This window comes from Saccopteryx bilineata, chromosome 1 (assembly GCF_036850765.1).
Source record: "Saccopteryx bilineata isolate mSacBil1 chromosome 1, mSacBil1_pri_phased_curated, whole genome shotgun sequence".
Classification (NCBI taxonomy): Eukaryota; Metazoa; Chordata; class Mammalia; order Chiroptera; family Emballonuridae; genus Saccopteryx; species Saccopteryx bilineata.
The window spans coordinates 270421907-270446727 of NC_089490.1; the positions used below are offsets into that span (position 1 = coordinate 270421907).

General features: G+C 53.4%; 2 protein-coding genes across 3 annotated transcripts in view; both read left to right on the top strand.

Moving 5' to 3' along the window:
• PLEKHG4B (pleckstrin homology and RhoGEF domain containing G4B) overlaps window positions 1-14554 on the top strand; it is a 95595-nt gene extending 81041 nt beyond the window's left edge. The window contains exons 14-22 of one of the 2 annotated variants that reach the window (XM_066242972.1): window positions 1584-1836; window positions 2814-2903; window positions 2979-3209; window positions 4574-4744; window positions 5367-5547; window positions 7337-7453; window positions 7675-7905; window positions 10674-10852; window positions 11184-14554. In XM_066242972.1, the coding sequence (XP_066099069.1) occupies window positions 1584-1836; window positions 2814-2903; window positions 2979-3209; window positions 4574-4744; window positions 5367-5547; window positions 7337-7453; window positions 7675-7905; window positions 10674-10852; window positions 11184-11237 (1507 nt within the window). In that variant the 3' untranslated portion in view covers window positions 11238-14554. Of the gene's footprint in view, window positions 1-1583; window positions 1837-2813; window positions 2904-2978; window positions 3210-4573; window positions 4745-5366; window positions 5548-7336; window positions 7454-7674; window positions 7906-10673 lie in introns of both variants that reach the window. The other variant, XM_066242981.1, reaches the window with a different exon arrangement.
• Window positions 14555-16438: 1884 nt separating this feature from the next.
• Window positions 16439-23208, top strand: LRRC14B (leucine rich repeat containing 14B). The gene is made up of 2 exons (XM_066242992.1): window positions 16439-17403; window positions 20541-23208. Exons 1-2 carry the CDS (start codon window positions 16511-16513, stop codon window positions 21184-21186), a joined length of 1539 nt encoding a protein of 512 aa, XP_066099089.1. The 5' UTR covers window positions 16439-16510; the 3' UTR covers window positions 21187-23208.
• The last annotated feature ends 1613 nt before the right edge of the window (window positions 23209-24821 follow it).

Sequence of the window (24821 nt, forward strand, 5' to 3'; positions counted from 1 at the left end):
TCCAAATCCCCAGACTACTTTAATTTTAATTTTGTATCTGAGTATTTAGGGAGGACCCTTGTTTTCTGTGAATATTGATGGGAGGTGATGGTCCATGGCTGGTGCTGTGTACTGGGCCGCCCAGCAGCAGGTGCCCTTGGTCAGCCAGATGTGCTGTCTTCTTAGAAACAACAAGTATTTGTCAAATCTGTTTTGGGATTGGGGCAGGGTTGAGTTCTGCAGTAAATGGGATATAGTCAGGAGCATTTCCGACCACTGGTCTATTTCCCATCATTATTTGTGTTTTATATTTTTCCAAATTAAAAAAAAAAGTAAAGATAAATAATGACAGAAAATTTTGCCAACCAACCAGCAGTAGTGTCATTAGGAGTGAGTAATTTAAGAAAGTTGATCTATCAAGTAGTGGAGAAAAACAGTGTGCCTTATTATTAGCAGGTGGGGCCCAGGTCACCAGCAGACCTCTACTTGGTGTCCTGATGAAGTTCCTTTGGTGGTACAGTTGAATGGTGACACGTATGTACTAGCATGCCACAGCAGAAGGAGCCCCAGGAGCCCTGGGCAGGCAGGAGGAGAGTGTGTGCTCTTTTCCCACCCTTACTACATCTCCTCACTCTCCTGGACCCCGAGACTCTGTTCTCGTGACTTCTGCTCCAGCTGCTTCTCCTCACCCCCTGGGTTGGATACCACTACAGTTTAAAACTGCTTTTTTTTTTTTTTTTTTTTCCATTTTTCCGAAGCTGGAAATGGGGAGGCAGTCAGACAGACTCCCGCATGCGCCCAACCGGGATCCACCCGGCATGCCCACCAGGGGGCGATGCTCTGCCCCTCTGGGGTGTCGCTCTGCTGCGTCCAGAGCCATTCTAGCGCCTGAGGCAGAGGCCACAGAGCCATCCCCAGCGCCCGGGCCATCTTTGCTCCAATGGAGCTTCGCTGCGGGAGGGGAAAAGAGAGACAGAGAGGAAGGAGAGGGGGAGGGGTGGAGAAGCAAATGGGTGCCTCTCCTGTGTGCCCTGGCCAGGAATCGAACCTGGGACTCCTGCACGCCAGGCTGATGCTCTACCACTGAGCCTACCAGCCAGGGCCAAAACTCCTTTTTTTTTCAGAAGTATCTGCTGATAGGTTAGCAGTCAGGGTGTACCAGAAACCCATTTTCTCATAAACGTCCAGCACAGCCTTCCTTACACAGGGCTTGCTGCTGGGGGTCAAGTCTTACTGCTGGAGTCGCTGCTGAAGCAGGCGCCACTCAGGCTGCCCGGAAATGAGACCCTGCAGGACTCAGTTTAGTCGGGGAGCTATGCATCTCTCTTCAGTTTCCAAAAGGGTTTTCCTCTGAAAAGGCCATGACCAATAACATGGAAACGATTCATGTAACAGGCACCCCGACCCTGTACTTCTTCTCTTTTCTTACTCTACGTCAGGGGAGCAGCTTCAGGTAACCAGGCACGACTCAGGTGTGGGACACACTTGCCACTGTGCAGAGCTGAAGACAGAGAACTTAACTGGAAAGACTGTTGTGTGTGTCTCCCGTCTGTGCGCCGTGCTATTCATCCCTCAGTGCCCCGTCCGCTCTCTGTGTCTTCCAGCAGCCGCCTGCAGCACATAATGGCCGAGATGATCTCCACGGAGAGGGAGTATGTTAGGTCCTTAGGATATGTCGTCGACAACTATTTTCCAGAAATGGAAAGAGCAGACCTGCCGCAGGACCTGCGAGGGAAGCGCAGCATCATTTTCGGGAACTTGGAGAAGCTGTATGACTTCCACCGCCAGCACTTCCTCGCGGAGCTGGAGCGCTGCCGGCACTGCCCGTTGTCCGTGGGACGTGGCTTCCTGAGATACGTAAGTGCCCCCGCCACAGTGGGCAGAGCAGACTTCAACCCAGCGTGCCCTGGGAGCAGCAGTCTGAGGTGCCCACCCACATTTCAGGCCCCTGGGGGCCTGCACTCCAGACTTAGGAAATGTGTCCCTGACAACACATTAAGACCCGTCAACACACAGGCCCCCAGAACAGACGATAAGCCTCGTGGTTTACTTAGCAGCACCCTTCCGAAAGGCCACATGGTGCTGGGGCTTCATCTGCATCATCACATTTACTTCTGTCCACAGCCCTGCTTCCTCACCATCTAAGCCAGATCAGCTAGAAAGAACTCCCTAATTAGTTTGCTTCCTGCACTTGAAAGCCTACCTGGTGTCCTTACGACCCTCCCGCCTGTGGCCCAGCCAGACAGACCCTGGGACCAGCCTGAGGTGGGCCGGTCGGGGTGCACAGACCAGCATGAGAGCTGCCCTATGTCTCTTCTCAGCCGTGAACATGGAATCTCTCCCTGTCGGCATCTCTGATAAAATTCTTAATTCACTCTGAAAAGATTCTTTCAAACAGTAGCTACCAGCACTGTTCTAGGCATTGGGCACCCAAGTGGTTCTGTGCTGTGGGTGGGTGACACATTTGCCTCAGCATTATTAAATAAAAGTAACCACAAGAAAACACCGTGGATGACAGAACACCCACATTATCTCTTTCTGGCTATTTTTGGTTCTTGACCGTTAATGAAAATTTCAGCATTCTGCATGCCCCTCCCTGGCCTGCCCTGTGAGTACTCCTGGTACCTCTTCCCCCAAACTCTGTACTTAAGACCCATCCCGAGCTCTGGCATTGACTCCAGGAGCATCCACCATCCTGGGAAAGCTGAGGTGGCCCTAAAGCAGCACTGTGTCCTTTTCCTGTGACCGTGGTGAAACTGTGCTACAGGGCTGTGGCCCCAGCACGGGTTCTGACCAGAGCCCCTGCTCAGGTGCGTCGTGCCCCCCCTTTGCAGGAAGAACAGTTTGGCATGTACGCGCTCTACAGCAAGAACAAGCCCCAGTCGGACGCCCTGCTCTGCAGCCATGGCCACGCCTTCTTCAAGGTCATCCCCCAGCCCGTGAGCCTGCTGAACTGCCCCTGGCCTGGCCCAAGCTGACCCTTTTCCTGGTTCTTGCAGGACAAGCAGCGGGCACTGGGTGACAAGATGGACCTGGCTTCCTACCTGCTAAAGCCCGTGCAGCGCATGGGCAAGTACGCACTGCTGCTCCAGGACCTGGTCAAGGAGGCCAGACGCTGTCCCGCCTGCGAGCCGGAGCTGGGTGAGCTGAGGGCCGCCGAGGACATGGTCCGCTTCCAGCTGCGCCACGGCAACGATCTGCTGGCCATGGACGCTGTCCGTGGCTGTGACGTGAGTGTCCCAAAACCCCGACTGGCTCTTGTGGTTCAGGGCTTTGGGTTGATCAAGGGGAAGGACATGCCTAGAATCAGGAGCACAGAGCTTTTCTTATTTATTGTCTTATCAATTTGAAAGCGAGAGAGATAAAGAGAGAAACATTAATTTGTTGTTTTACTTATTTATGCTCTCCTTAATTGATTCTGGTATGTGCCCTGACCAGGAATCAAACCTGCAACCTTGGCATATTGGGGCAGTGCTCCAACCAACTGAGCTACCTGGTCAGGGCCAAAGAGCTTTTCTTTAGGAATGTCTTCAAAGCTTAGACATTCCAGAGGCCCCACCTGAGGAGTGAGGGCAGCAGAGAGGAGCTCAGTGTCCAGCTTTGGAGCAGCAGTTGTAGGGTATGAGAGCAGGTGGGCTCTAAATGCTACATGTTTGCTTATTGGGGCTATTTTAACACAACTGGATGCATGAAAATTGAGCTGGGCTATTGGGCTTGGGGCCGGGCCTACTGGTTTACAGTCTCATCTCTGTTGGGATGGAGGTCAGGCCACAGTCCCGAGTATTAGCCCAGGTATTTCTGTGGTGGAGGATGGCTCAGGAGTGGAATTCATAATATGATTCCTGGGACTGCCATGTTAGGCATTTATAGTCGGTGAGCGAGACTCCAGCACTTCAGCAAAAGGGCTTTGAAGTGGAAAGTTAAGTAAAATTGAAGATGGGGCTTTTACTGTAACATCAACACAGATGAGCAGGAACGTGGACACAGGGGAACCCCACCCTGAGGGTTCTGCACCCAATTTCAGTGTAGGGTTTTCTGCCACGCATCCAAGCAATTCTTGGACACCAGGTGGGTCTTTTACAATTCAGTTCACTTCTGATACCATCTACCCTTCAATGACATCAGATCCCATAAGTTAAGGGCTCAGTCCCACTAGACTCCCTTCCTCCCACTTCAGATGCCAGTCAGAAGTCCAGGTTGCCACCTGTTCTTCTGAGCAACAGCTATAGATAGGAGATTTCCACAACCCCCTCCTGTCCAATAATCTGGTAGAGCAGCTCACAGAACTCAGGGAAACATCTCACTGACTGGATCACCTGTTTATCGTAAAGGATGCAATTCAACAGGAGCCGGATATAACAGACGCACGGGGCAAGGTGTGTGGAGAGGGTGCGGAGCTCCCCATCTTCACGTGCTCACCAGCAGGAAGCTTTGAAAACCCATTCTTTTGGGGTTTCGTGGAGGCCTCATTACATAGGTGTGATTGATCAGATCATTGGCCTTTGGCGTTGACTCAGCCTCCAGGCCCTCCAGAGGTAAGGGTGGGATTGGATCAGACCCAGTGGTCCCTGAGGGAGACTTGCTCTGTCCGCAGGTGAACTTGAAGGAGCAGGGACAGCTGAGATGCCGGGATGAGTTTATCGTGTGCTGTGGAAGAAAGAAGTATCTGAGGCATGTCTTCCTTTTTGAAGAGCTCATTCTGTTTAGCAAGACCAAAAAGGTGGACGGAGGCTACGACATCTACACATACAAGCAGTCCTTCAAGGTAAGGTGCCTGCCTTACGCCTCATGCCACTGGTATCAGGCTGGTCCCCTGCAGACAAGCAGGGACCACATGGTATTTGTACTTTTCTCTGGTTCTTTTGCTGAATTTTGAAAACCTCAGACTCCAAAAGCTTCAAGGCTTTCCGTGTGCTGGTTCAGTGGCTGGAAAAAAGTGTCTCCTCGATCAGTCACCTCATTTTGGATTTTGATGAAAGCAGACCCTCGGGTGGGTCTTGGTGGCCCTTTTGCCCCTAAAGGAGTCTCTTGAGGGTAAAGAGCTTCTGGGTCACCTGGGAGGGGCCCGCACCCATAACCCCTTACCTGTCAGCACCAAGGAACCATCAGAGGTGTGACAGTTGTGGACCCCACCCAGTGTGCGACAGCCAGAGGGTACCACAGAACCTCCAGGTCGGCCCTCATGCCTCCAGTGGGGAAGCCAGTGTGGATGGGATGAAACTTGGTCCCTCCTGTCCTTCACTAGCCCCCAGCCTGGCCTCGTCCACACTATCTGGTATCTGGGTGAAGAGGCCTCTTGCCCTGAGGCATTGGGATCAAAGTGTCAGCCTGACAGCGTTCAGTTGTTAAAAGTGTTTCTGTGCTCCCCTCCCCTGCTGTGACTGCAGATGGCTGAAATCGGGATGACAGAGACTGTCGGGGACAGTGGCGTGAGGTTTGAGATCTGGTTCCGCAGGCGGCGGAAATCCCAGGATTCCTACATTCTCCAGGCCAGCTCCCCAGAGGTCAAGACCATGTGGACTGACGTGATAGGGAAGATCCTATGGCGGCAGGCTCTGCGGAACAGAGGTGGGCGAGGGGGGTGCGAGGCCAGCTCCACATCAGGGGCCCCGTCCCAGAGGCCCAGGCCTGGTGGCCCTCGCGAGGCCCGCAGTCAGAACCATTTACCAGAAGGTACCTGGATCCATCCCATCAGCACACAAACATGTATTTCCCATTAAAATGAACATAAACAAGACTCCGCCCCACACTGCAGCACCTCAGAGAAAGGGCTAATGCTCAGGCTTCCCGACCCCTTAGACCAGTGGTAGTCAACTTGGTCCCTCCCGCCCACTAGTGGGTGTTCCAGCTTTCATGGTGGGTGGTAGGGGAGCAACCAAAGTATAAATAAAAAGATAGATTTAACTATAGTAAGTTGTTTTATAAAGATTTATTCTGCCAAACTTAGTGAAAATCTGACATAAAGTACTTGGTAATTAATTATTATTACATGCTTTAACTTGCTGTAAATCTGTTTTACAAATTTTATAAAGTTACTTCCCTACTTTATAAATCACCATTACTGTGGAACCGGTGGGCGGTTAGAAAATTTTACTACTAACAGAGATACAAAAGTGGGCGGTAGGTATAAAAAGGTTGACTACCCCTGCCCTAGGCCCATGGGGTCAGCTGTCTGCCCTGCCCTGCTTGTCAAGGCTTCCCGACTGGCTGGAGCTGGGCTGGTGCCACCCTGTGGTCTCCCCATGGGGGGGGGGGCTTTTCCATAAGGCACCTCGTCCCTCCAGCTGGGATCCCTCCCGCCATGTTTCCTCCTCCTCTATGTTGCCCTCTTGGTCCCTCCTCTGCCCCTATTTAGTCACCGGGGCACCTCGATCTATACTCACAGGGTGCCTGTTTCATCTAGTCTGGACACTATAAATGCCATCTTCATAATGAGCCCTCCAAGCTGGCCTTCCTATGGCACCTTGGGCCCACAGACCTATGGAGTCCCAAGAGCTGTAACGTCCAACCGGCCAGACATGACCAACCACCTGTCCCCTCAGTGGCTGTCCCCTGGACGGAGCCTTGACCTATCACAGAGATGTCCCACAGCCACCCCACTGCCACCTCCTTTGAAACAAAGACCACCCCTGCATATCTGTGAACACAGTACACACGTCACATGTGTATACACCCATCTGCATGCACATATATCTCATCTGTTCACATGTGCATGCACACATACATGTGCTCATGCCACACAAGGCAGCTTTGCTCAGGGTGTCCAGTGGCTCCTCAGTCTCCGTGGAGTGGAGCCAGCCCTTATGTGGAGCAGGACGCCCCAGGCCGGGTCCCAGTCCCCTCCACAGTCTCCTCTGCTCCTGCCCCTCCCTCTTTTTCCTCCCACTAGCTATAATTGTTGTCTTTATTTGATTCTGTTTTAGTTTTACCAAGAAGTAGTTTATTTTTAGACTCACCCTATGCTTAGATCTCCTCTCAGTATTCAGAGACAAGACACCTGTCAATATGTCCTCATGGCCATGTGCCTCCTAGAAGCCGCTGTTCCCCCACTCCGAGCTGTACCTGCTGCACAGCTCACCTCCCTTCATTAGCACACAAGGAGCCCCCCCTCCCTGCCTGGACACCTGGTTTCTGAGGTCCGTGTCCTCTGAGAGGCCACTGTGAGGCTAGACCACATCATGGGCACGTGCCGGAGTGGGAGCCTCAGCACCTCGCCCCCAGCATCACTCTGGGGAGCGGGGCCTGGCCCTGACACGCTTCTGGTCTGGACTGACCTGTCTGGTGTGCAGAGCACCATCATGGTAGTATTAAACCCAAAGAATTGCTTGGAAAAGTATCCTACATTCTTCTGTTTCAGAACTCAGAATGCAGGAAATGGTGTCTATGGGGTTAGGCAGCAAACCGTTCCTGGACATCAAGCCTAGCAATGCAGCCATAAGTGATCGGGCTGTCAATTACATCACGAATGGGAAAGGTAAGGCGGCCTGGCCCTTGCTCTGCTCTACTCACCGGAACCCAGGCCCCAGAGTTCCAGGGATGGCACTTAGCATGGCGGGCTGACCACAGGCAGTAGAACCTGGTCAGTCTTCCAGAGGACTCTGTCTGGCTCTTGCTGGACCTGCTGCACAGTTACAGGGGCTTAGGCTACATTTCCGGAGCAGAGGCCAGACCGACTTGCTCTCTGTCCCCTTCCAGAGTCAAGAACCCAAGCGCCCATTGCTGTGCCCTCCCGTAACCACACCACCCCTTTCAAGAGACCACACTCCACCATCTCAGACAGCAGCACCTCCTCCTCCAGCAGCCAGTCCTCGGCTGCTCTGCACGTGTCCACCAGCCAAGCCCACTGCCCCTGGCCGTACTACGATGTCCACAGCTGCATCGAGGAGGACGAGCTGGAGCAGGAGGCGGGGAGCCAGCCTCCGTTGTGTGAGTGCGCTTGTGTGCTATGGCCCGTCACGCTCCTGCCTCCGACAGACAGCCCGTGTGGGTGGGGGCCAGTTTACATGTTCATTTGTTTCATTTGATTTTATGTACTAACAACATTTTCAAACAAATGAAAAATTTTCTTTTATTTAAAGCAAAACAATTTTCACTTCTACCTAAGATGAAGTAACAGGGAAGAGGTTTAAAACAAACCAAAAACAAAAAAAATCCAGACCAAACAAACCAGATGAAATATATGAAATGAGAGATTTCAAAACATAGAACGTCTGACTAAAAAGAATAGTGACCCTGAGAGACGGGAAGGTGACGGGAGCCCTGAGACAGCCCTGTTTCTGCCTTGAGAGACAATGCGGCAGACTCCCCGAGGGGGGGGGACCAGGGTGGCAGGGGTGTGCAGGAAGGAGTAAGAGAGACCTGTCAGTGAGAGGCCTCAGGATCTGACAGAGGGGTCCCCTCCAGAATCCAGCAAAGCACTGGTCAGCACAGCACGTGAAAAGCCCCCAAAGCTGGGGAGCCTCTGAAAGCCTATACTTTTCACTGTCACATGGGCTCCTGTTCTCACCAGCTGGATGGGACAGTCATGGTGTGTGGGGCACGTGGTGAGTCCTTGCAATGGCCTACCTCAGGAGGAAGGAGCATTTGAACACTGCCCCCAACCCACCCCACCACATCACGAAACAAGACCCGAGAGGACCAGTTTCCGGGAACCTAACTACATCCCAGGACAAAGCTCATGGAGATTTATAGAATCACAAAAGTATCTGTTACCCAACAAAGTCAGTTCACATTGTGTGACATCTAGTCAGAGCAACAGGCAAGCAAAGAATTAGAAAACATAAACCATAATGAGAATAATTCATTAGGCAAAACCAGCCAAAGCCAACCTGGATGTTAGAATGGTCAGTCGTGGCCTTCAAACCATTGTTCAGCCATTCCTGGTGGCTGAAAAGTTAAGTAATGGTCTAGACTCGAAGATAGGAAAACACGACGACTAAAAGCACAGAGGACAAAAAACGCAGTATCTGAGATGAAAACAACACTGGTTGGGTGCCAGAAGAAAATGTTACTGAATTTGAAGACATGTCAGCAGGAAGAATCCAAAATGAAAGAGGGAATCGGAAGGAAGGAGGGGCACATCAGTGAGCTGTCGGACAACAGAGCCCACTGACGCGAGGATTTATACTACTAACGAACTTATACCACTTGAAGATAAATTGTTACATTATAAACCCCAAAACAACCACTAAAACAAAACAAAGAGACAGCTGATACACAAACCGGAGACAAAATGGAATTGTAAGGAAAAAAGTTCAAAGAACATAGAGAAAGGAAGAGAGAACAAAGAACAAAGGATTGAGGTGGACCCTGTGCTCACTTTGTCAGTGACCACACTGAATATAAATGGGCATCACTGGCTTTTGGTGAGAGACACACTTCCTCTCTGGCTGGTGTGCATACGTTTGTAACCTCACAGTGTATACTCATGTCCAGAGTTGTCCATTTGTACCGTAGAGGCTTACCATTGTATTGAGTCACTAACATCCCAGTAAAGCAGTATTTTGCACACACTTCTACATGGAGAAAGGGGTGTGTCCGTGGAATCCCTGTGGTTGGTTATCTTGACATCCTGCGTGTGGTGTCAGGACCACAGGTTTCAGGTCTCTTCAGATCGATGAGGTCTCTCAGAGTACCTATCCACAGTCCAGATGTGGCCCATCCTCAGGCCACACTGCCTAGGACAAGCACCCTCCCACCCCTAAAAATGTGTCATTGCCAACAGGACAACATCTCTGAGGGCTTTGTGACTAACATCAAGGCATCTCTGTGTCCAGTTAAAAGCATTGTACATACACCTGACTGGGAGCTCAGGTGGCTAGGTGCCACACAGCTGACCAGAAGAGGCAGCAGCCGCCATGGGGCGGGCCACAGGAGCACAATGGGGCATGGCATTGCCAGCCCAGAGTGACTGCACTCTCCTGGATGCATTCTTCTGGCTCCAGGACCGCAGGCTTGTCTGGGCTGGTGCAGCCTCCAGTCAAAGCTGAGTCTGGAGGCTGGAGCGCGGATGTGAGGACAAGGTGGAAGAGTCTCTGTGTTGAGGACTCAGCTTGGGCATCCTCAGCTCAGTGCCTGAACAGTGCTCACTGTCCCTGCAGAGAAACATGAGAAAGCCACCAGCCACCCACGCAGGAAGTTGAGACTGCCCAGGCGGCAGCCCAGAGCACAGGTCCCAGCTGTGGGGTGTGACCCCAGGCCTGGACCCAGTGGCTTCAGCTAGGTCTGGTCTGGGGTGCTACAGGCAGGCCTAACAGTCCTGCGAGGGAAATAGGGGCAGGCAGAAGGGATGGGCAGGCCTTGTCTGTCCTGTTCCAGCTGCTTGTGTGAGGCACGTGGCCCTCTGTGGTCTGTTTCTGCTTCCCCTTTGACTTGCTTGTTCAGTGGTCACAGAGCTGCCCAGCATGAGCTGGAGGCCTGCTGCTGGTGGAGAGGTTGCCTGGGCTCCTCCCAACCTGGTCTTCCAGCCGCACTGGCTCTACTCTGATTTCAGGAAAGCAAGCCAGGAAACACTTGTCAACCTTCCAGTCATGCCATCCTGCTCTGACTCAGCCTCACAGACTGTTAGAAACTTGCACATGGAGCAGAAAACACCTAGTCCTTGATCAGGCTCCAGGGCCCCTGATCATGGGAGGTGAGATGGGGGGCAGCCCTCTCCCTGATGGACCGTCCCCTAACTTGGCTTCTCTTCACAGGGACTGACAGCTCTGAGTCTTCCCAGTGCATGTCGGGGGACAGCAGCCCTGGCCAGCCTGAGCTATCACGGCGCCTCCTCCCAGGACTGTTCTCTGATGAGGACCCCCAGGGCACATCCCCCACCCTTCCTCGGAGGGACCCACAGCCGCAGCTTGATCGGGGCCAGTTCACCATGACTGTGAGTGCCCCCTCTTCTGAGACCCAAGCCGAGAGGCCCAGGTGCATAGGGGGTAGTCAGTACCTGCCCAAGTGACGCTGGGCTGCCCAGGACCACAGAGACCACCGCACCCCCCAGGGTTCATTCTGCACGTGAGTCTGCTCTCCACCAGCACCCCAGCACTGCGTGCCAGACAGATTGGCTGGAAAATAAACGCCTGGATCCGTCCCTGGGCAGTTCCAAGTCACTCAGCAGTCAGCTAGCAAGGGCGATTTTAGGGCCTCCTTGCTGTCTAGATTTTTCAGGCCATGTGGAGAGCTGATGTGTGCCATCTGACATTCACTGATTCCAGGCTCCGCGGCGCCCCCACTCAAGGCCTCTGCGGTCCTGGGTGAAGGAGGGCTGATGGTCAGCAGAGGCGGTTTGCAAACAGCCTGGTGAGGAGCAAGCTGGAATCGGAGGATGCAGGGGCCAGGGTCAGAGGCTCTGCCTGGAGTCCAGTCCCTCCTGGAATGCTCACAGGGCCCCCATTTCTGCCCTTCCAATGGGACCACATCCCTGGCAAATCATTTTCCACAAGTTGATGCAAATATGTAGGGTTTTTGTTTTGGGTTTTTTTTTACCTTCGGAGGGTGGGGCCTATCCTGCTGTAGGAGGAGGCCCCATACATTGCCTTGGATATGCACTCGGACATCACTTCTGAAAGGGAGTGACCGAGGAGAGGGGCCAGTCAGACAGGAAACAAGCGACCTCTTTCAAAGAGACCTTTTCCTCAGGACGTGGCTGGGCCTGTGGGTTCAGCAGCCTTTGCCCACCGCAGCTCAAGAACAGTTCTGGGGGGGATGCCCTTAGTCCACCTCCTGGCAGCATCAGAAAGGAATGTCCAATTTTAAGGGTATAATGAGCCGAGAGTCCAGGAAACATGATTATAGACTCTGTCATCTTCATACAACACCAGGGTGGTTAACTCTTTCATGGACCAGCACAAAATTTCTGGCAGACCGTGGACTGGCGGTTGAAAACCAGTACCCTAAATCACTCTGATGACCAGTGACTCTGGTTCTGCAGGGCTTTCCCCTCATGTCTCAATAAGTTATGACTTTCTCAGCCTCCCCAATGTACCAGGGGTTTCCCTCATCCACTCTAATCCCTAAGGCGCTGGGCACGCTGCCACCACCCAGGCTGCCTGACCGTGTCTCTGCCTGTTGCAGATGCTTCCTGTTGTGATTGCACAGCCAGATATTAACAGCGCTGCCACAGGGGGCATTGGCCAGGCAGGGCTGCGCCCCTGCTCCCCTGCCTCCCTGACTAGCCTCCTTGGGGGTCTTGCTGCCTAAACCCCCCAGTAACCTCTATGTTCAAGAGGCCAGCATCCAGTTATTTCTGCGAGTTCAGGCCTTTCTCCAACAGGAGGGCTAGGCCCCTCAGCCCCTGATGCAGCGAGTCACCCCCCCAGAGGCCCTGCCAAGGCACTGGAGGCCACCCACACCTACCTGTGCCTCCAGGACATGGGCCAGGCCACCCTCTATGAGAGCAGCCCAGGGGACCTGGCACCCTCTCCTAAGAATGGGACCTCCCTGACAGCCTCTCCCACCTGCTGGAGCTGGAGCTTGGCCAGCGGTTGTCCTCAGACCAGGTTGTCATGGCCAGGCTGTCACTCAGGCTGTCGGGACTCCATGCCGGAATTCCCGTGCACATATGAAATGCAAGTCGCAGCAGGCACGGAGCACTGCCTGGGGCATCATAGCCCTTGGTGGGGGCTACAGTCCACTCGTCAGGGTGAGGCCTCGGCAGCAGGTTCCTCGGATAGGAGGCAGCTTCCTCCACCAAGACCTCAAGGCCTGGATGTTTCAGCAGGCAGTGGGGGAGGCACAAAGGAACGCCAGGAGACTCCTTGACCCGAGTTCCATGCTCAGACTCCAGAGAGGGACCCCGGTTCCCACACGGCCCCATCCTCACCGCCTTCCGCAGTCTCCCTGTACTGACTGCCTTCAATGTGTAGGTCCCAGCTAACTACAGATCTGTATGTACATGTGAAAATAGATTGTTTTCCATAAATCGCATGTGAAATCATCTAAGTGATTTCAATCCACGTGAGTGGCTGCGGATGACACACACACACTCACATTTACATTCCAGGATCAGAATGGCAGACGGAGACCTGATGTGTTTCAGGGCCACAGTCCTTTCACCAGGGCTGTGCTGTGATGCCCACTGAGGGCCACCAGTGGCCACGCCCACCGGGCGCACACCTGCCAACTCAGACTAGCGTACCTGCTGCAAGGGAAGCCAGCCTCACAAAGGCTCTTGTTTGTGGTGGTGGTCTTGCCTGGCCCAAGTGCTTCTTAAAGAGGATGTGTGTCCATAAGCCAAGTGCCTTTTGGTGTGTGAGGACCCCTGTAGTGCCTCAGACAAGGACTCTGTGCTGTGACGGACCTTGGGGTAGAGGGGTTGGTGGGAGGAGGGCAGGGAATGTAACAGGATCATTCTTTTGTCAGGTCTGAGACCTGAACGAGATGTGACTCTTCAGGGAGGACTCCAGGGAGAGTGCAGGGCACCCTTAGCTCAGACCTGTATGTGAGGTCTGGAGGTGAAACACTCAAGCTGGGGGCTCCTGACACACCTGGCCCCCAACCAAGAGTTACTTGGTCACATGCCCTGAAGTCATCCCCATCATGCCCACCCCCTCCTGGGCATGGCCAGGCCTACTTTTTTTTTTTTTTTTTGTATTTTTCCAAGGTGAGAAGTGAGGAGGCAGTCAGACAGACTCCCGCATGCTCCTGACCAGGATCCACCGTCATGCCACCAGGGGGCGATGCTCTGCCAATCTGGGACGTTGCTCTGTTGTGGCCAGAGCCATTCTAGTGCCTGAGGCGAAGGCCATGGAGCCATCCTCAGTGTCCAGACCAACTTTGTTCCAAAAGAGCCTTGGCTGCGGGAGGGGAAGAGAGAGAGAGAGAGGAAGGAGTGGAGGAAGGGTGGAGAAGCAGATGGGCACTTCTCCTGTGTGCCCTGGCTGGGAATTGAACTTGGGACTTCCATACACTGGGCCAACGCTCTACCACTGAAGCAAACAGCCAGGGCCCAGGCCTACTTTTTGTCTTTCCTGTAGAGCTCCTTTGCCTCTGTCCAACACGGACATCTTGTGTAGCCCACTCTCCCATTGTGGTGGGAGCACACACACCCTCAACCCCGTGCAGAAGCCCAGACAAGCGCCGGCCTCAAAGCAGGGTGAGCCCTCTGGGACCGTTTCCCTACCGTCCAGGCAACTCAGGCCGTGGGTGACAGTCCCCAGGTAGCCCCATAAAGATGCATCCCAGACACAGGGCAAGTATAATAGGAATCTCGGTTCTGTTTCCTTTGTGATAAGTAGTCAGCGGAGCTGTACTAGAGTTAGGCATGGGCCACTGGTCATCACCTGTGAACCTGGGATGAGGCTCCGCCCTGCTTGTCAGGTAGGCGCCAGGTTGGGGCTGGCGCACACCAGTTGGGCCTGAAGGTCTGAAGAGCCAGTGCTGGAAGGCCCTGTCGGTGTGGATATTGCCCGAGAGGACTCCCCTCTCCTGATAAGTTGAATAAGAAGCAGGGAGCGCCCCAAAGACGCCAGGCCTGTCATGAGCTTCCTGCTGCAGGATCTACCTACTCCCCAATCACATGGACCACCGAGGCTAGCACAGGGCCACACCTCTGTGATTTGCCAGTTGTATAAAATGTTTGTTATTGTTTTCAGTGCTGACTTGTCCCAAACTTTAGGAACAGAAATAAATGGGACATGTTTCTACCATGTGGTTGTATGTCTCTACAAGTTCTGTTGTGTCCAAGGACCTCTGCATATGTCACCTATGTCTCTAGGAACCCAGCCCCTGCAACTTGAGGGGTCACGGCCAGAATAGCAGGGCCTTATTTCTGGGGTCCACAACCACATTCAACACCCTCTGGTAATGTCAGGCAGGCTAAGTCCCACTGCCTCACACAGATCCCACCTGCCTGATTAGTGGGTTCTACCCTGGGAGCTGAGGCCTTCCCACCAGTCCCCCCACACACATACACACTGGGGGAGGTACAGTGAGGCTCAGAGGGGACGGCTGCCTGACAGACCCTGGGCAGGGGGGGGGGTCTGCGCTCCACACACACTTATTCACATGCCCACATATCTCAGCACCCCTCCCCCCGCTGCCTTTCTCTATCTCCCCCTCCTTCCCTTGCTCTTTCTCTCTCTGTCCTTGTCTTTCTCTGTGTGTGTGTCTGTTTCTGTATCTCTGTCCCAGATGTGACCCTCCCAGACCAGTGCTTGTCCAGGTGCCCTGTGAGCTAACTACTCCAGCCCTGTCCCCAGTGATGGTGATGTGTGAATGTGTGTGGTGGCAGAGAGGTGTTAGTAATTTAATTATAATCATTTAATAGCCATCAATGCTATGGCTCTGTAGGGAGGAAGTATTTCTCCACCCATGTTAGTAACAAAAGACAGATTAACAAGAGAAAAGCACAGATTTATTTAACTGTAAGTTTTAGGTGACATGGGAGCCCTCACAGGAAAGTGGATAGCCCAAGCATTTCTCTACGAAGTTGAGCAAGGAAAAGTAAAGGAAGGTGAGCTACTTAATAAGGTCTGTGTGCCCAGAATTCTTTGGCCCGATCCCCACCCTTCCTGGTATAGGGAGGGCGACTTGCACACGGAGCCCTAGCTCCTGCTTTCAGGAAGAGAGGGAGAGGCCAGTGCACCTGCTGTTGTTCAAGTGCCTTTAGCTCAAAATCATCTTTATGCCAAAGTGGCATATTTGGAGCATCATGTTCAGCTGCCCTTCAGAGTGGAACTAGACTCCACATCGGGGAGACATCACAGCTCCCGGGGCCTCCCATCCAACCTGTGGCACTGCCTGCCTCCTGGGTCCTGGGGTAGATGAGGACACTGCCGGTGGCTGGGGTGGGGTGGGGGTGCTGAGCCCTGCCTCTCCCAGCTGCTGTCAGGCAGGCCCACAAGGGAATATCTGCATGCCCTCCTAGCTCACTCCAGCCATGGCTTCCTCCCAAGGAGTGGGGAAGCCACAGGCTGTCCTGGGTCTGCAGGAAGGATAAAGGAAGAGAAGGGATGAAGCAAAGTTGTCAATGCCTCGTGGGGCTGCAATGTCTTTTATTAACATCAGGAAACTTGTCAGAGGTGCCTACCCCCATTCTTGGTACCAGGTCCCTGTTCCCAGATGTAAGGCAAGGGGGCACTCCAGCCCCCAGAGGCTGCTGTGACAGGTTTGTTAGCCCAAGGGTGGCCTTGTTCTCTGCTCCCATGACTGTAGGATGGTCTTAGAGCTGGAGACATGCTCCACCCAAGGAAGCTGCTCCAGGACCAGTTTACTACAGCTCTCAAGCACAGGTTACCACTGCAGTGGGCGTGGGCAGCAATTTTCAGGGGCCCCGGTCCTCCCTGAGCTAAGCAGTCAGCTCTGCTTTTATCAGCCAAGCTCCACAAAGTCATGCCAGTCACTGCCAGATGCCTCGCCCAGAGCTAAACAGGCACCCAGGACCAAAATAACCAGATGACCACAGGGCTGGTTGGCCACCCCCCTCCCAAAGGCAAGCTGCTCACAGCAGCTGCAGCTTAAAATAGGGGAGAAGGACATACACGTGTCTCCAGGAGAATCACAAGGGGAGAGCACCGTCCTGCCTTTGCCACTGCGGGCGGGCATGATGAAGTCACTACGCTTTGCTTCTGCTGAGGCCCTGGTGTCCCATCCCCAGGTGGCCCTGCAGAACCTGGACAGTGTGGCCCACAATCTCTACCCGCTCTTGTTCAAGGCCAGCTACTTGCTGGAACAGGCAGAGGTGATCCGAGTTCTGCTGGAGTGTTGGCCGCTGGAGGAGTTCCGGCTGGGCGCGCTGCTGGGGCCGAGCGCAGACCAGGCAGTCGACCTGCGGGACCGGGCGTGCAGGGCCTGCCTGGAGGCCTGCGTGAGGGGCCTGGCAGACCACGTGCTCCAGGACAGGGGCCAGCAGCGGCTGCAGCTGGCTGACCTCACAGGAGTCCGAGATGTGCAGGTGCAACAGTGCCCCTGTGGGAGGGTGCTGGGCCGGTGGGGCCGCACCGAGCTGCTGGCCAGAACCTGCTGTGAGGTGCAGGCAAGCCCCCAAATGTCTCGGCGTTCTGTCAAGGTCCTGGCTGATCTCTTTGTCACTGACGGAAACTTCCAGGTGGTAGTGCGGGCCCTGAGGCCAGCAGGCCCCGCTCCGCTGCGCATGTGCTGCCTCTCCTTCCGGGCAGACAGCCTGGACCCCAGCCAGCTCCTGCAGGTGCTGCGCCTGGCCGGGCCAGGCGAGCTGCGCAGGCTGCAGGTGGTGCACAACGTGCGGCTGCATGCGGGCCACGTGCAACAGCTGCTGGCCCAGGTGCACTTTCCCCAGCTGGCCTCGCTCACCCTGCCTGCCAAGGCCTTTGACATGCCCCCTGTCTGCGCCCCAGCTGCCGAGGGTGAGGACCCCCTCCTCACCTCCATTGCATGGGAGCTCAGCCAGATGACCCAGCTCACTGAGCTGAATGTGGCTTTCTCCACACTGACCGGGAAGATCCAGAAACTGCTCAGGTGAGTCTGAGGTGACCAGAGAGAGGTGGCAGGGTGGGTGTACTCTGCTCACAGCCCCTCACGTCAGGCAGCATAACACAGGGACTTCTTAGAGGCTAAGCTAAAGATGCACACGATAATGGGACCTTGTGACTTTTAAGAGGCCTAAAGCAGCAGAAAGGACTAGGGGAGGGGGTTGGGGGGATATGTAGCACTGGGAACTCACAGGGGACTGTTTTCAGTTGGTAAGCAAAAGAGAAAATGACTGATTAGCAAAACAATAACAGAAGTAACTATATTGTCATAATTACTTGCTATTTAACAAAGTACTCACAAAGGCCTACCTCATAATTGCCTCTGGCTGTTGGTCGGCAGCAGCCTCCTTGTAGGCTTGGTGTGGTGGGAAAGTGAGCGGTCTGCTTTCAGGTTTACTCATCTCTGGGGACAGGTGGCCTGGGCTCTGTGCCCCACGGGCTCTCCGCAAGCCTCTGGCTGCTAATCCAAGAGCCAGAATGCCCACTGAGGAGGCTGTCCCTGTAACCTCCTCTTGAAGGTGTGTCCTCACTTAAGCATATTGTGTTGATTAGGGCTGTCAGGGCACCTGCTATATGAATATACTTACAAAAGCTTTTAGAAAATTGAACTTATCATTTCTTGATCCTGGGACTGTGTAAGTGTCTTTCCTAGTTTAGAGAGCCCTTGGCTTAGAGGTGTTTCTCTTTTGTACAAAAGTAACCAGAAGCTGCCAGCTCACATGGCGGGAGGCCATACTCCCTCTCCTCTCCTGCGGACACCTTGGCTCCCCCCTCCCTGCTCCTCCACCCCAGGTCTGCCAGTTAGAGGAATGAGGGCTCCCTTCCTCCTGTCTTCCACAGGACCGCAGTCTCCTGACACAGAAGAGGGTGGCCGCCAAGCCCACACACAAGTAGAACTCTGACAGGTGGCTGGCTCGCTGGGACCCTCAGGATAGTCCTGCATTTGGCTGGCCTGGTCCTCAGCCCAGATGTGTCTATGTGCTGGGGAATGTGGTAGGGCGGTCTTGTTAACCCCTAATAGGCCTTCCCGTTGCCTGGCATACTCTGACCCTCCACTGAATGGAGCCCATGCTCTGTAACATACTTCAGTTGGGCTGGTTGCTAGGAGCCCATTTCGGGACACTGGGAGGTCCAGGCATGGAATGTGTCAGAAAACGCCCTTGGAGACTGAGAAACAGGCTGCTTGCACAGTAGCCTGGACAGGAGACCCCAGGTGCAAAGGGCCCAAGTTGGGGATGTGGCAGGGCCAGGATCAGTAGGTAAAGGGTTGGGGTCAGTAGGGAAGGGGTTGGGGTCAGCAGGGAGAGGGCAGTGTGAGGGCAGGGGACAGGGGAAAGGAGGAAAAGAGGGAAGGACTTCATCTTTTCCTGAGTGAAGCCCCAGAAATTCTGAGTGGGAAGGTGGCATGATCTGTGCATATTTACGAGTTACTGTGACCTCTTTGGCCCACACAACACTCCTGGAGAGAGGGGCAAGGAGACCCACTTAGGAGGTGTTAGGTCCCCAAGACCAACTACGTTTAGCGATTCCTAGGAGGACTCAGCATACAGTCATCCTCACAGCTACGATTTGTTACAGGAAAGGACACAGCACAGTCCACAAAGGGAAAGGAACGTGAAATGAGGAGGTTGTAGAGGGGTCAGCAGCTCCCAGGTCTTCTCCAGTGGAGTCCCTGGACGTGCTTACTCCCTCAGCACCTTGTAGGTGCCCTCGACCATGGGGCTCCTTAGACACCCAAGCCCAGGTGTTTTCTGGGAGCTGATCGGCAGGCTCCTCAGCCCGGCACATAGCAAGACTCCAGACCCCAGAAGGAAGCAGGGACTCAGTATGAATCAGATTATTTATATAAACTGTTCACTTGGGTGGTGGGACCCTCTCCAAATCCAAGGCCCAGACACAGGCCTCCCAAGGGCAGCAGTCAGACCTGCTCTGTTGATCCTTTTCCACACAGGAGGCCCCGCCAAGTTCAGATGGGAGAGGACGGGGGGGTAGGGCCATCTGTGAGGACAGGTGGTGAGCCGAGCTCAGACCTGGACACCTGGACTTGGTGTGAGGGAGAACTGACAGGATTTCCGCGTGGATGGATGTGGCATGAGAGAAGTGGAAAGAGAAAGTCACCCACGGAGCCAAGCAAGGATGCAAAGAGCACGCTGTGGGTATACAGCAGGCACTCAGCACTCACACAGCACAGGCGCACGCAGGAGGCGGTGGGGAAGGCAGCTCCAGCTGGAGGATGGGCTAGAACAGAGGACAGCCCTGTACATCCTGTGCTTAGCGCTCAGCGTGGTCACACCAGGCTCAGGTCCTGTGTCCTGGGCACAGGTGGACCGAGAACAGGCATCTCTCCCAGGACCCTGGTGTGCGTGCTGTTCCTGACTGAGGCCCACGGGCCAGAGCAGGGTTGTACCCCGGCTTTGTGTTTATTGATGTGGGCCACCTATATCAGAAAGGGAGGACCTTTGAGATCCCAGGCAACGCTAAGCCGGGACTAGATGGTTCCAGGGCCTTGCCCTGCCCTAAACCTGTGTGGTTTTCACTCTTGAATAAATCCTGGGCGTTTCATTTCCTGCCAGTTCACATGCATCTCACTGCCCCCACAATAAGCTTGTGAGCAGCAGACCTTCTCTACAGGAACGCGCCCCCCCCCCACACACACACACACTGGTCACTTCCCTACACTCAACCCACGAAGGGTGTTGCCAAACATTTATCCTTCTGAAAGCTGCAGACAGACAAGGCCAGACCTGCCTCTGGTAGTTAACTCTTCACTACACCCAGACATACCACTGTCTCAAGGCTGTCATTTCAGCCCCAAAGCTGCCAGACTCTGTATGTAGATGAGTGAGTGCAGCTGTGTCCCAGTAATGCTTTATTCATGCCACTGAAACTTGAATTTCATACGATTTCCCCATGTCACAAACTATTATTCTTCTATTGGTTTGTTCAACTATTTTTAAATGTCAGAACCATTTTAGCTGTCAGGCTGAATGAAATCTGGTGGCTGGTGGATTTGACCCTCCGGTCATAGACTGCTGACCCCTGGGATAGAATTCACCTAATTGCCTCCAGAGTTCCTCACTGGGACCGCCTCTCACCTCTGCTGATTTCCACCCTGCCCTGTAGCCCCCTAAGGACCCCGCTGAGAGCACTGGACCTGGCCAACTGCGCCCTGAACCACGCAGACATGGCCTTCTTGGCAGACTGCACCCATGCCACGCACTTGGAGGTGCTGGACCTCAGTGGGCATAACCTGGTCAGCCTTTTCCCTGCGACCTTCTTCAGGCTGCTGGGCCAGGCCTCCCAGACGTTGAGGGTCCTCACCCTGGAGGAGTGCAGCATCGAGGACAGCCACCTGAGCATACTGATCCTGGCCCTGAGCCCCTGCCACCAGCTCCAGGAGTTCCGCTTCCTGGGGAACCCGCTGTCAGCCTCTGCTCTGAGGCGCCTCTTCCTAGCTCTCTCTGAGCTCCCCAAGCTGTGGTGGGTGGAGTTCCCGGTGCCCAAGGACTGCTACCCTGAGGGTGCCGCCTACCCCCAGGATGAGCTGTCCATGTCCAAATTCGACCAGCAGAAATATGACACGATTGCCGAGGACCTGCGTGGGATCCTGCTGCGGGCCGGCCGGGACGACATCCAGGTCTCTACACCGGTCTTTGGAAGTTTCGACCCAGATATTCAAGAAACAAGCAATGAACTTGGAACTTTTTTGCTGCAAGCTTTCAAGACTGCCCTAGAAAACTTTTCCAGGGCACTGAAACAAATGGAGTAGGCCCTGCAACAGGCCACGGCAGGTCTTGATTTTCAGCTGATTGGCGACCCTGGGTCAGCAGCTTGGGCGAGTGTTGGCGCCCTCACCACCATCATCCAAAGCATTTCTTAGTCAGAGTGTACATGGCATCTGTTAGGCGCTGTAGGAGAGAAAGCCCAGCCTTCCAGTAGATGCGACACAAGGCCACTTGAGTGTCAAAGCACAGCGGGGATACTGGAGTGGAAACTGCCCCAGGGTTGGCAGAAGCACCCATCACAGTGGTGGACACAAAGAAGCACCAGGGGACTGAGAGTGATTGTCCTGGTCATGGTGCGTGTGTGAGATGCAGGCTGTGTGTTAGATGCAGGCTGGTAGTGGTAGCAAAGAGGAGGTGGGGGGAGCAGGATGTCAGACTGGCATGAGGAGCGAGGAAATGAGACTGTCACAGAACAGGTGGCAGAAATCAACCAACTGGGAAGAGTGAGAGTGAAGAGCATGGGAGCCCCATGCTGTGTCCTCACCTCAGCTGTCTGCAGCGCTGATGCTTAGAAGCTGATGTCTGTCTGAATAGTTACAAGGGCAGTGTAGCATGGGCTGGGGCTGGTTTTTAATGGTTTCTGCCCGCTTTGGAGGGGGCTCTGCTGCTGCTGCTGAGCCTGAGCACACAGTTAAGGAACCAAAGGGCCTCCTGGAAAAGCATCTGTCACTGCAGGACAACCACAGTGCCTATAATGACCCCAGCCCCTGCGGCCCCACCTCCCTGCCCTAGACTGAGGCGCAGGGCAGGGCTTTCTGCTCTGAGTCGGGGGAGCAGCTCCGCCTGGTTGTAGCAGTCCTGGCACTTGACAGGAGGACACAGGCAGACTTGGTTTCCACCAAACACTGATTTGTGCAAAGGATGACTAAATACAAATAAAACAGAAGTGTGTCTTGTTCGGATGTGATTTTAATTTTAATGCAATTCAGAATTTTTAGAGGACTCCCAAGAAAATAAAACCTTTTCTAAAGACAGAAGCTAGTACTTGATCTTGCCAAGCCCTCCCAGTGCTCCATGAAGGTTTGCATCACTGTGTGAGCAGGCGCTGCCCTCCAGTCCAACTCCGTGTTGACCCCTCCTCAGGGGGGCCCTCTCCAGGCATGTCCCCACCCCTGCTGCTCCCATCTCCCCTCCACAACAGAGTGGGGCCCCTGCGATTGGGTCTCCAGAGTGAGAACCATCTCAGGGGTCTGCCTGCTGAGGGAGGCAGTGACCTTCCTTCCACTGAGTGGGCAGAAGGGGAAGGAAGTGGTGACGTGCAGCTCTCCGTGATCATCAGATCTGCTCTCTGTGCACCCGCTGCATGTCTTGGATCGATCATGCTGGTAGTCTCCGGGAATCCTATTCTGGGCGCATGGAGTTTGCTATTCTTGGAAAGAGAGTAAGCACAGCAAAATTTTTAAATGATTTGATTCTAACTGCAAAGAGTAGAGTAGCTGCCACTGTTTGTGCCTGTGAAATTCTCTTGATGACAGACTTGGCCTCTGAGCGCCTACCAGGTGGGACCCGGGCATGTGTATGGCTGTCTGGCAACTGTGATACAGAAAGGCCCAGGGTTGCTGCGGTGACCTGGGACCTGTGATTTGGGGCAGGGGCAGGTACAGGTGCCTACTGGTGGGCAAATGTCCCCTGTGCCCTGGGGCAGCCAGGGAACATAGGAAGCCCAAGAGGCTGGGAGATTCAATGAAGACACTGAAGCCCGTGGAGCACCCCGAGGGGGACCCGTGCCTTCCTGCAGTCCCGGTGCATGCAATTAACTTGTCCTGGGGACCCATTCAGCCCCGACCTTGAATGTGCCACTTCTAGCCATGAAGGACTTTCACTTCATCTGTCCAGCCTGTGACTTGCAGCTGTGACAATGCCTGGTGTGGCTGGAGCTGTGACAGGTGTCTGCCAGGTTCCAACATGGTCTCGGCCTTGCCTCTTTCAACAGCTAGATAAATATGTTCAGAAAATTCAAATCAATTGATTATAAGATTAAGATGAGTTTTCTACAAAACATTTAATTTCTGCCCCCACACAGAAGCAAACTGTGGGCTAAGAAAATGCACTCAGAAATGTCTAACCACTGTGCTATATACCTGAAACTATTATGTCAACTGTAGTTGAAAAATAAATTTAAAAAGAAAACATACTAAGTACCAGGGGCCAGACAGGTAGGACAAATGGAGACATGATAGGGCCACCGTGATGGACACGGTGGGATCATCGTTCTGTACACTGTGGGACCACTATCCAGGACATGGGACAGCTCCCTTGTCACCCCTATGTCCTTAGTAGTGGACTAGCATTGTGTTTCCTCCCGGAGTTCAGCACTGCTTCCTGTACACTGTGGGACCACTATCCAGGACATGGGACAGCTCCCTTGTCACCCCTGTGTCCTTAGTAGTGGACTAGCATTGTGTTTCCTCCCGGAGTTCAGCACTGCTTCCTGTACACTGTGGGACCACTATCCAGGGCATGGGACAGCTCCCTTGTCACCCCTGTGTCCTTAGTAGTGGACTAGCATTGTGTTTCCTCCTGGCGTTCAGCACTGCTTCCTGTACACTGTGGGACCACTATCCAGGACATGGGGACAGCTCCCTTGTCAACCCTGTGTCCTTAGTAGTGGGTTAGCATTGTGTTTCCTCCCGGAGTTCAGCACCGTTTCCTGTTCACCATCCTGGCAAAGAGGGTGCAGTTTCAGGGCCTTCCACGTGGTCCACCTACCTTAGTGACTCTTGTTCCAGATGGGTCTTTCCAGTTACATACTCAGATAGCTCTTGGATAGCTATTTTTTCCATCTTAAACCATTCCCATTCAGTATTATTCTACCATAATTTCACTTGACTCAGACATGTCTTGGTACATCTGTGAGCCATGAGATGCCATCACGTTATGTAAGCATTTCAAACCTAATAACATGAATTTATAAAAGGTAGATGGCATCAAATTTACACTCAGTCAAGTTTGCTGATAGAAGGCAGCCATGCCATGCAAATACAATGTGGCCTGATTTAATTTTCTGTAGAAAACTTGTTTTAATCTTATAATCTAAATTGATTTGGATTTTCTGAACATATTTATTTAACTATTGAAGGAGGCGAGGCTGAGACCATGCTGGACTTTCGAAATGACGAGGATTAATAATTCTTGAAAATCACCCACCTACTGAGTGGCTAGGTGTACTTTCCTCATTGTTAAGACAAAAACCAATAGAAGAGCTTTGAGTAGTTTATCCAAGGACATGTGACAACTCAGTGGAGTAACAGGAACTAGACTATGCACTGGATTTAACTGAAAAGATCACTTGCTCAGATCAGTGGATGGCATGATAGCAGAAAGACATTCTGAGCCTTGAACGCAAGCATCAGAGCGTGGTGAGAGCAAAGCCAGGGAGCTCCAGGCAGAGCCAAGGGCAGAAGACCCACACCATTTTAGGGAACATACCAAGGCAGCGTCCTCATCTCTAACATGGTTCTGAAGATTTAAACAACACAGAAGCCTAAGTTATGTAAGATTCAGTGTGCAGTATGTACCTAATAAAGAGTGGCTCTATTATACCCTACAATTAAGTTGAAGTTTTCTATAAGCTTACCGTTTTTAATAGTACATCTTATTGCCACATAGATGGACACAC